This window comes from Octopus bimaculoides, chromosome 4, assembly GCF_046866305.1.
Source record: "Octopus bimaculoides isolate indiv1 chromosome 4, ASM4686630v1, whole genome shotgun sequence".
Lineage (NCBI taxonomy): Eukaryota > Metazoa > Mollusca > Cephalopoda > Octopoda > Octopodidae > Octopus > Octopus bimaculoides.
The window spans coordinates 86,625,297-86,638,004 of NC_142931.1; the positions used below are offsets into that span (position 1 = coordinate 86,625,297).

General features: G+C 38.3%; 1 protein-coding gene across 4 annotated transcripts in view; it reads right to left on the bottom strand.

Annotated features, from left to right (window-relative positions):
* LOC106875522 (phosphatidylinositol 4-kinase beta) overlaps window positions 1–12,708 on the bottom strand; it is a 130,211-nt gene that overhangs the window by 21,347 nt on the left and 96,156 nt on the right. For 2 of the 4 annotated variants that reach the window (XM_014923712.3, XM_014923713.3), the window contains exon 6: window positions 7,285–7,356. The exons of the other annotated variants lie outside the window; for them this stretch is intronic. In XM_014923712.3, coding sequence (XP_014779198.1) covers window positions 7,285–7,356 — 72 coding nt within the window. The remainder of the gene's footprint in view (window positions 1–7,284; window positions 7,357–12,708) is intronic. 4 annotated transcript variants of the gene reach the window in all.

The window sequence follows — 12,708 nt, forward strand, 5'->3', positions numbered from 1 at the left end:
CAGTTCAATAAGTACCAAGTTTACAAAAATAAAAAAAGACTGGAGTCAATTTGTTTGACTAAATCCTTCAGAGTTGTGCCCCAGCATGGCTGCAATCTAATGACGGAAACAAGTAAACGATAAAAGACGACATGTTTTTCAAGTTGCTTAAGTATTTGAATAAATCTTTTATAGCTTTAAATTACATTTTTTTAAAACCTGCAAGCACACCTAGATACCCTTTGTGGTGCATCAGTGTGCTATGGTGCACCATTCCTAAATCACTGTTAATACTATCACTTCCCTCCTATACCACTACTGCAACAAATACCAATGTTACTACCACAAGTTACTATTAATATTGGCAATTCCGCTGAGGCTGACTTTGCCTTTCATCCTTTCGGGGTTGATAAAACGAGTACCAGTTACGCACTGGGGTCGATGTAATCGACTTAATCCCTTTGTCTGTCCTCGTTTGCCCCCTCTATGTATAACCCCCTGTGGGCAATAAAGAAATAAATATTACTACCATCAGTGATACAATCACTGACACTACCACCACTGGTAAGAACAACACTAAAAGTACTATCACCACTGATTTAGAATTGTATTGGTGGCAGTGCACACAGTAGTGCACACACACAAAACATGCATGCACACACGTCTACATGTTCAACTATAAAATGTTCTCACCTATGAATTCAATACAAAAATGAGTTCCATGGTATATACACTGCCTGTATTGATTATTAAAAACAGCAGGGTGTTGATATAGGCCAGGACATACAAATTATTGTTAGCTGGGTATTGAAGGTGACATTACAGACAGGCTTTCATATACACTCATTGATCAGAATTAGAATCAGCCATACAATTGTGTGTATATGTGTATGCATGCCTGTGTGTGTAGGTACATGAATGTATACATAGGTCTGGACACACAAGTATATATGTTGGCTTCTATATGTAAATTTCTATGTAATATTTACTTAGAGCAGCTTCAGTACCCATGACTTTCATGTACCTTCCCAGGCTGGTAAGAATATTGCCTGCAAGAAAAATATTTGGACAGAAAGGGTTCCAAAATTTTGTGCTTGTGGGAGAGAGTAGACTGAGTAAAATGTTTAGTGAGGTTGAGAGACAGTAAAGAATGACAAGTGGAGAAGCATATTGGTTAAGAACAGCGAAACTCATCATTTAATTTTCACTTTTTCCATGTTTGCAGGGATCAGACGGAATTTGTTGAGGTTGATTTTTTTTTAATGGCTGGATGCCCTTCCTGTCACCTACCCTCACTTATTTCTAAGTAAAGTAATATTTCCCATGGTCAGACACAATTTTCACAGAAAACTGGAACTGATCAACATTGCTGTATGACAGTGATGCTCAAGACACACACAAGACTTCTTTCAATGTTCATCTACCAAATCCACTTAGTTGGACCAAGGCTATAGTAGAAGACACTTCCCCAAGGTGCCATGCAATGAGACTGAACTTGAGACCATATGGTTTTTGAAAAGCAAGCTTCTCGACCACACAGTCATACCTGCAACTACAACTCAATCTGCTTTTGAAGGGTACTCACTCTCTGATTGGAGACAAGTACAAATATATGACACCTGATGACTGTTGGGGACCAAGCTGTTTGAAATGTGTTTTCCCACATGCATGGAAAAGAGGAGATCAAACACCTTGAAATAAGAACTGGACAATGTGATATCAAGAGTAAGATATAGTTTCTAATGGACATCATCTAATCAAGCAATGAGCAACAACAGCTGTTCAGTAAAATACTACAGGTGCTATGATTGATATTTAGTATAGATTTATTAATGGTTTTTTGTTAACTTGGTGCTAACTCAGTCAATAAGAGATATTTCATGTTTGTTTCTTTGCATGAAGACAAACTGATAGAAAAGGAAGTATGAACAAAATAGTGTAGGCGTTGAGACTAAAGTAACTCAGCAAGCAAGAGGGACAACTACACTGGTTTCAAGACATGTAATATAAATGGTGGAGGTATGTTGGATAAAGAATAACATTAGAATTGGTAGCGATAGATAGATAATGGCAAAAAATGAAGTAAAAGTCGATTGGAAAAGTAGGTAGGTAAGACTTGCAATAATAGCATTTTGACTCAAAATTGAGAAACATGAAGTATTCTACAGTGCAGTAAACTCAGTCAACCCATTCATGCATATAGGGAAATATGTATTAGATGACTGAGGAAGTGATGCTGATGTCAATGAATTAACAACATGATGATAACAGAGGCAGTGATAATACAGTTCTATATTTAAGAGATGAGGAATTATGTACATTATTTACATTTGATGGATATTTGTCCTCCTCTTGTTTGTTGTTAACACATTTCAGCTGATATACCCTCCAGCCTTCATCAGGTGTTTTGGGGAAATTTCAAACCTGGGTTCTCATTCCTAAGGTATTTTCATTCCGAAAGTATGCCTACAGGCATATGGTGTAATGGTTAAGAGCGCGGGCTACTAACCCCAAGATTCTGAGTTCGATTCCAGGCAGTGACAATAATAATAATAATAACAACAACAACAACAACAACATCGAAAAATACCTTAGGAATGATAACCCAGGTTCGAAATTTCCCCAAGACACCTGATGAAGGCCAAAACGTGTTAACAACAAAACAAGATGGGGGCAAATATCCGTCAAATGTAAATAATGTAAAAAAAAAAAAAAAAAGGCAGTGATGACAATCACAATAATGATGACAATAAGAATGACATTAGCAATGACAATAATTGTAGCAACATGCAATAAATAAAAACCAAGCCTCCCTCAAATCATACTGTAGCAACTTGAAAAAACAAAAAAGAGAAGAAAAAAAGGTCACACTGGATATCAGAGTCCTAAATACACAGCCTGAAATACAGGTAGGATGGTCAATTCTGGATTGCCTTGATCATAGATTTATTCAATCAGCACTCATCTGGGATTAAGCAACAACAGTGACATTGACAACAGCAGCAGCAGTGACAATAATTAGGATGCTCGTAATTAGGATGACAACGATGAAAATGGTAGCAATGACCATGATGACAACAATAATAACAGCACTACCCATCCACCTCCTCTCTTTCACACACACACACATACAGCCATGAGAAAATCAGTGAAGAAGATCAGACATCTTCATACTTCTGCTACTCCCCATTTTCTGAACTCATTGGTACATGGAGTAAAAGTAATAAAAAACAAACTTTACAGTCAACAACTGAACCATAGAGTATTATGTTTGTTGTCGGCTGTATCAACAACACAAACATAATGTCAATAACTGTATCACACAATCTTGTGTTGCTGTTGGTAGTTTTTGATTTAGAGAATTTAATGATACCAAATGTCAGAGAGAGAGGGGGAGGAGAGAGAGCAGGAGAGAGAGAGAGAGAGAGCAAGAGAGATAGGGAGAGAGAGAGATGTTGAGAAAAAGAGAAAACTGAGAGCATGCAACAAAAAGAAGTCTGAAAGAGATTATACGTGTGTGCACTGAAAAGTGGAAGAAGACAAAAACAAAAAGAATTTGAGATTGAAAAAATGAGAAAATGATCTGTGAATGTGAATGAAAGAGAGAGAGAAACAAAAAGAAAAAAAATTGTAACAAAGTGATAATGAAAAAATGAGATTGCTTAATTGTTTATTAGACAGGTTGTTAATTAAAGAAGAGAGAAAAAATATAGGACAAAAATAATTGAAAAAAAAAAGCAAAGCTACTTCTCATATATTTAGTGTTCCACATTGATTTTCTCATAATGTTATGGGTGGGACAGTTGATTTGTTTGGAGCAAGTGTCTTACACATGGACGCCTCTAGCTATTGCTGTAAACCATTCAGCCATGCAGTAAGGAATTGATTTTTAGGTCTTGAGGCTTTTTTTTATGAGTTGGTCAGAGCAACGAGGGTAGTGTCAATGACATTTGCAAGCACCACTGAACATTTTGTAGGCCAATGTCTATAAGAGAAACCATGAGCAAGGAAGGGACCACAGGAGGTCTGGTGTGAATGCTTACAATAAAGAGAACTTTGCTAAAAGCACCCAAGGACCAAGTAAATGGTAGTGGTATTAAAATGGATGGTGGTTCAGCCAACAGTGTCGTAAGTGGATGTTTATGTATGTGTGCTTATTGGCACAAACTAGAGCAAGCAGAGTTAGGTGCCTTACTCCATGGGGCCAAAACACATGACTGAAGTAACATATGACTTGATTATGGAAACAAAAGTTTGACATCTCGACTATATAGCCATTAGTACTTCATAATTATAATGTACTACATACTGGGAATCAAATCCAAACCACCAGGCTAATAGCCAGGGATATCTTTCTTTTATTTGTTCCAATCATTGGATGGTGGCCATGTTGGGGCACCACTTTGAAGAGTTTTGTAGTCAAACAAATCAACCCTGTACTTAGGTTTTTTAAAATCTTTTCTCTTTGAAAGTCTGGTACTTAATCTATTATCAGTCACTTTTGCTGAATGACTAAGTTTGGAGAAGTAAACAAACCAAGACTGGTTGTCAAGTGGTGAGGAGGGGTGTCATACATACACACAATGAGCTTCCAGAGTTTCCATCTGCCAAATTCATGCACAAGACATTGGTTGATTTGGGGTTCTTAGAGAAGATACTTGCCCAACATGTCATGCAGCTGGACTGAACTAGAAACCACGTGGTTGAAAAGAGAGCTTCTTAATTACACAGCCATATAAAATACCGTATAATCTACCTACATACACACTTGTGTGTGCGTGTGTGTGTGTGTGTGTGTGTGTGTGTGTGTGTGTGTGCATGTGCATGTGAACATGCTTTCAAAATGGCCAATTCACTCTATCATTATACAGACTACGTGTGGCAATTTAGGTGACAGGTGACAAATTTTGGGGTTTGAAGAATCACACACAAAGAGGAATCATCAAAGAACTCTAAAAGGATAAATAAAATCTAATTATGCATATACTCTGTAGCGTTTCTCACACTTTTACTCTAGAACGTGTGTGTGTGTAGGCAGGGTATTCAATAGTTATGAAAGGAAGTCTATTATTCAAGAAAGTACTCAACACATAGTATTTCATTCTTAGTAACACTAAATATGTTTCATATATGTCATCATTATCATCATTTTGCATCTGTCTTCCATGCTGGAATGGGTTCAACAGGTTCAAGAGAAGTTGGCAAGCCAGAGGACTGCACCAAGCCCCACTATCTGTTTTGGCATGCTTCATATCAACCGCATTACAGAGTGCTTTTTATGTAGCACCAGCTCTGGTAAGGTCTGTTTGGCATAGTTTTTACGACTGTATGCATATATGTGTGTGTGTATGTGCGCATGCGCATAAACACAGTCATTATTTATTCATTTGTTTGTTTGCTTGTTTGATTTTACATTTGATTTTCCATGCTAGCATGGCTTACATCAGGCATAAGCAACCTTTTACAAGAAGCAGGCCGCATGAGACATGGCTCATCATAAGACAAACTACTAAAAAAAAATTGAAGGTAATTTTTTGTTAGGTGCGCCATTCAGATAACCAAACAAGCCACAGGTTACCTATAATTGGTTTAGCTGATTATGATACTAAGGTATCGTTTTACAAACAGATGCCCTTCCTGTTGCTAAGCCTTGCCTATTTTCAAGTAAGGAATCTCATTCCATAAGTCTTGGAAGTACAAAACCTAACTGATGATTTGTTGTCAAGTATAGCAACAACATCACTATTTCTAGCTCATCGAGTTTTGGAGAAGTGCAGATGTAAACACATACACACATAAAAGACTTCTTTCAGTTTCCATCTACCAAATCCACTCACAAGATTTTGGCCAGTCTAGGACTATTGTAAAAGACACTCCTCCAAAAGGTGTCACACAATGGGACTGAACCACCAAACCTTATGGTTGTGAAGCGAACTTCTCAACCACACAACAATGTCTGCACAGACACATATATAATATATAACGAAGGTTAGAGTTTGCAATATTTTTATTTAATTGTTGACAACTGTTTCAACAATTCCTTGATGACTAATCTTGCATCATGTTTATAAACATGTCTATTATCTTCAATTGTAATTAGTGGATCTTCAGCTTATATGGAACATAGGGGGATATCCCACTCACAATTTCAGACAGCTACTGTTTGTAGATGTGCTTCCCAAGATAAATGCCTGACTGCATGCGCGTGTGCGTGTGTGTGTGTGTGTGTGTGTGTGTGTGTGTGTGTGTGTGTGTGTGTGTGTGTGTAATTATTGGAGGCAGAAGCAGTATTTGTGCCAAAAGGTAATATTTATCCCACTTAACTGGATGTTGTATTAAAACACAGAATACTATGATAGTTACCATAAGAGAATCTCTCAAATGGCCTTTTGGTGAATATAAGCACTCATTTACATCACTAGCAGGAGATAAATCACCTGCTATCTCCACCGACGAGACTACCCGATCATTTTATTTTGGCTCTCCTTGGCTTTGTCAATGGTAGACACTCAACCGCTGGAGTTAACAGCAATGTCTCTGCTATACATAGAACCACAGGGCCTAATCAGGCATTGGTGTCATGAACAGCCAGTGGGTTAATTAAAAGATAATTCTTAACAACAGAAGCAGTGTACTTCTATAACTAAACCATTCAAGGTGATGCGCCAACATGACCACAGTCCAATGACTGAAACAAGTAAAAGGTAAAACAACACAAACACACAAACTTTAATTGAAGCTGAAATTACACAATGATAGCTCTCAGTTTCATCTTTTAGCTCATCAGGCTGTAGTAATATAAGGTAGAACATTCATTTATATAAATATAACTTGGGAAGTCAAGCAATATTCAAAATTGTTGTGGATAGGGTTTGTAAGAAAAGGTGTCACATTGGATACAGGGCACGGGATGCGTGGGGGAGGGAAGGGATTGGAGAAATGAGAGAATGAAGGAAAGAAAGAAGTGGGAACTGGGGAAAGAAAAAGTGAGGATATAACAAGAACTGTGGAGAATGAAGTGTAAAAAGGAGACAGCAGCAAGATATAAAATAGTTATAACAAAGAAAAAAAATGGAAAAAAAATAAGTGGATGTAGTAAAAAGAAAGAAAACTGTAACAAATAAGTAGAGAGAGATATTAGAAAAAAGAAAAGAACACTAGATTATTGAATGGTCAGTTAGTGGATCAGTAAGAATTTGGTTAGCAAGTGATATGAGAACAGAAACAGGAACCATAGTAATAAGCAGTTAGATCCCCTTTGAAAGCTGAGTAGAAGTCAGCAGGATATGAGACTGGCACTCTTACCTTCCCTTTGAAACATTGTTTCGTTCTCATCTCCACATGAATTCGTCCTACGTCGCTTGAACTTAAAGTGGCCTGTAGGAAATTTAGGGTGGAAAGAACAGACAAAATTTTGACTTTAAACTGAGTTTGTAGCAAAAGCTTTAAAACGATGAATATAATAGTTCTTTGAAGCAGAACCAATAGAGGTTTTCTGTTTGATATATTTGAAAACTGATAAATAGATATATATAACCTAAGGCTTTATATTTCATTTGAGTAATAGCTGCACTAATCAATGTGATTTCCAGTGAGAAATGTATTGCACTTCTTTTAAATTTTGGATTGTACTGTTCACAAATGAATGTTAAGTGTGTGCACATGCACACGTGTGCACACACACACTCACACACATATATAAGCATCCAGTATACACAATAGAGTGACTGGCATTAAAAAGGGCATCCAGTCATTAAAAAAGCATGCAGAAGTAGACAGTGGAACATAATGCAATCTTTGAACCCATCATTTCCTGTGAAGTCATCCAACTCACACGAGCAAGAAATATGGACATTAAGTTATGATGATGAAATACACACATACTGTAAAGCTGTACCTGCTTTGGCTAGCAATGAAAAAGAGAATTACATCTTGGAAAAGCCTTTTAGCCCATTTAAACATATTTCAAAGCTGCTATATTCACTTTTCATTTATTAATAATAGTGCAGTTTACTTTGACATAATAGACATTACTATGTCTAAAAGTTTCATTACACTTATATGATCCAGTTGCCAACTGGGGTTTATTAACATTCCATAATAAACTGTACTATTGAAAAAAATAAATGTGCAGTAAATATAAGTCTGGGTATTCTTAACTAGCTAAAATTATTCTCCACATCATCATGTGTACATACTCACTCACTCAGACACACACATGAATTGAAAACATTCAAATATCTCGGATATGAAATGTAACAAAAATCAGTGCTGGTTATAATTTCTATAGAATATCTGTAGAGATAACCTTAACAAGAAATGTAATGCGCACTGTTAACACAGTAGAACACGGTATTGACTTATAAAAACGTTTAATATACTTCATAGTATATTATGGCTGCATAACAAAATACTGTGCCCATACAAGTCATTGATATTCAAATATCTATTCGCATAATGAGAGAAAACTTAGGCAGTGAGGTAGCTATAAAACCCACAATACTTAGTTAACATTAGTAGTATTTCTTGCCTTCTTCCATTAAGTTATTCCTAACCCATGCATCCATTTTCGCCATGCACCCTTCCTAGGAGGGTTGTGAAGGCAGAGTCCTTAGGCACCTCCTCCATAGATCCTATCAGAAGCAACTGTCATTACATTGTCCATTATTCCGAATTTTTATATAAATCTCACGCACCTGCACGTGTATGCAGAAAATGTAGCAACATCATGAAATATCACATTGGAGAAAACAGTCACCAAATGTTCAATAGGAAACTGACTCTATGACATTCTCTTGCCTTATCAAAGACTAGAGACAGTAGCTTTGAATATTTTGACTTGACTAAAATAATCAACTATAAATATCTCTCTTCTACTTTGTGTCTATGTGGTTTGATTTAACTGCAATTTGATGGGCTGGATTCTTAACACTCACACACAAAATCATCATCATCATCAGCATCATGGATGACTGGAAACAAAAGAAACCACATTGACATTCGCTTATAATCATCACATGAAGTCAAGGCAGACACATTCACATTCACACACACACACACACACACACAACAGCTTTCTATCAGTTTCTGTCAACTAAATCCACTCACAAGGCTTTAATTGGTCTGGGGCCATAGTAGAAGATACTTGCCACACAATGGGACTGAACCCGAGACCATATGGTTGGGAAGCAAACTTCTTATCAAATAGCCATGCCTGTATGTGTGTGCATATATATTCATAAACACACATGCACACACACACACACACACACAGATGTGTGTGTGTATATATATGTACAGTACATTAAATGTTGCACAGTAAGTTGATTAGCTGGAAACCTTTAAACAGTGCCCTTTTCTAGAGAACTGCTCTCTGAATACGAGTGTCTAACACAATTTATTGCATAACATTACAGCCTTATATAACATTATCATCTTTAACCCTAGAATTACGAAACCCAATTTTACAGGGTAATGTGAATTATGGCATAGAAATTTTCATCCAACATACTTTTTCCACTTCAGAATCATCAAACACATACTTGGAATCTTTAAAGAGTCATCCCACCCTACTCAGAAATTCTTATGTAATTGAAGCATGTAGCTGCTAGTATTAAAGTGGTATAACAGCTGGTATTGTACTGAAATACTGTAATGGGCTGTATAGATACTAATCAGTCCTGTGTTAGTTATACAATATGAATGCAGGCATGAAAGTGTTACAGAAGTTCAGTTCAGAAGCACATAGTTCTGTGTTAGTTTCCATTGTGTTCGGTATCTTACATGAGTGTCTTCTCAGATAGTCCAATGCCTTCTGCATGAAATTTGGTACACAAATTATATATCATCATCATCATCATTTAACATGTTTTCCATGCTCACACACACACACACACACACACACACAACTCATGTGTGTGTGTGTATGTGTGTGTGAGTGATTTTTCTTTTTTTAGTTTTATTTAAGAGAGTTCAAGCCAGTTACTAACAAAGTAACAAAGCTTTCAGAGACAGGTAAGTTCCCAGTGTTTGTAAATATGTGGTTGAGCTGGTATGCCGGTTGAGCTGGTATGCCGGTTGAGCTGTGGATTCACACACAAACCCAAGTGTGTGCATTTACTCACCTAAAGAATCTCAGATGAGAATCTTTGGAATGTTTTACAAATTGTGCCACTGATAGATGGCATTTGGAGAATCCACATCAGTTTCTTTTGCTCTTTCTTTGAAAAAGCTAGTATTTCTAGGTTTTTGTCTAAATTTGTAGGTATATAGCCTCATGCACCTAGGCACAAATGATAGGTATAAGAGCCATAAGTTCCACATTAATTCACCATGCATGATGCATGCATATATGTGTATATATGTATGGTCAGAAGTGTGGTTACGTGGGAAGAAAGTTCACATCATAATCATGTGTTTTGGGTTCTATCCCACAACTTGTCATTTTGAGAAAATATTGTTTGACATAGTCTCAGGTAAATCTAAGCCTTGAGAGTGAAATTTGTTAGGAAGAACTCATGTAGTAGCCTATCAGGTGTAGCAAGTATTCAAGACACCAGGCCTCCTATCAGAAAATATCTTCCTTCCTCCCTCCCTTCTTCCTTCACATCAGACTCAGAGCCCCTAAAAAAAGGACATTGGACTGTCCTTCCTCCTCTGATTAATTAACAAACAAAACAAACAAACAAAAACCTGAAGGCTTATTCTTCTGTCAGAAAGCCAGTCAATTAACTGCATAACACTATCATTTGTAAACTACACTAATATCCTTTTATACAGAACTCCTGAGTATTGTCTGCTCCAGCAATATAAAAAAAAAAAAAGAAATTTTAAAAAAATGGGTTTAGAGCCAAGAAATATATTAGAAAAATCAGCAAGGATATTTCAGTTTGCAACATTTTTTTCACACCATGCTTATGTATATATAGAAATGTTCAATGCCATGCGTGTAGGTAAAGATTTTATGCCATGCTTCACAAAATATATTTCATGCTTCACGTATTTCAATATAAATGTTGTGATTTTATGGCATGCTTCACACAAACAAGTTACAGCCAAAAATAAAATAACCAAGTTATATTTTTTACTCAACATCTTTATATATATATGATGATCATCATCATCATCATCATCGTTTAACGTCCGCTTTCCATGCTAGCATGGGTTGGACGATTTGACTGAGGACTGGTGAAACCGGATGGCAACACCAGGCTCCAGTCTGATTTGGCAGAGTTTCTACAGCTGGATGCCCTTCCTAACGCCAACCACTCAGAGAGTGTAGTGGGTGCTTTTACGTGTCACCCGCACGAAAACGGCCACGCTCGAAATGGTGTCTTTTATGTGCCACCCGCACAAGCCAGTCCAGGGGCACTGGCAACGATCTCGCTCGAAAATCCTACAGGAGCCAGTCAGGCGGTACTGGCAACGGCCACGCTCAAAATGGTGCATCTCATGTGCCACCCGCACAAGAACCAGTCCAGGGGCACTGGCAACGATCTTACTTGGCTTGCCGGGTCTTCTCACGCACAGCCCATTTCCAAAGGTCTCGGTCCGTAGTCATCGCCTCGGTGAGGCCCAATGTACGAAGGTCTTGCCTCACCACCTCAGCCCAGGTCTTCCTGGGCCTACCTCTTCCACGGGTTCCCTCAACTGTTAGGGTGTGGCACTTTTTCACGCAGCTATCCTCCTCCATTCTCACCACATGTCCATACCAGCGCAATCGTCTCTCTTGCACGCCACAACTGATGCTTCTAATGTTCAGCTTTTCTCTCAAGATACTTACACACTGACGGGTATTCACATTGACATTACACATCCAACGGAGCATACTGGCTTCATTCCTTGCGAGCTTACGTATGTCCTCAGCAGTTACAGCCCATGTTTCACTGCCATGTAGCATGGTTGTTCGTACGCATGCGTCATACAGTCTGCCTTTTACTCTGAGTGAGAGTCCCTTTGTCGCCAGCAGGGGTAAGAGCTCTCTAAACTTTGCCCAGGCTATTCTTATTCTAGCAGCTACACTTTCAGCGCACCCACCCCCACTACTAACTTGGTCGCCCAGATAGCGGAAGCTATCGACTACCTCTAGTTTTTCACCCTGGAATGAGATAGAAGTTGTTTCCTGTTTGTTTGCAGTCTTTATTGCACCTGAACATCTGCCACAAACAAAAACTAACTTGCTAGTTAACCTGCCTTTGATGTTGCTGCACCTCTTATGTGTCCATAGCTTGCACCGGGTACATCTTATAGAGTTACTACCTACTCCTTTTCTACATACTGAGCAGGGCCATCTACCTGAAGGGGTTTGTGTTTTATCTACCTTCCTACTTATTAGGATTTTGGTTTTAGCTAGGTTGACTCTAAGGCCCTTCAATTCTAGACCTTGCTTCCACACCTGAAACTTCTCCTCTAGTTCTGATAGTGACTCCGCAATTAGGGCAAGGTCATCAGCATAGAGGAGCTCCCAGGGGCAACCTGTCTTGAACTCCTCTGTGATTGCCTGGAGGACTATGGTAAATAATAGGGGGCTGAGGACGGAACCTTGGTGGACCCCTACCTCTACCCGGAATTCATTGCTGTACTCATTTCCAACCCTCACCTTACTGGCCGCATCTCTGTACATGGCTCGCACAGCTCTCACTAGCCATTCTTCTATCCCAAGTTTCCTCATTGACCACCAGATAAGGGATCGGGGGACCCTGTCAAAGGCTTTCTCCATGTCAACGAAAG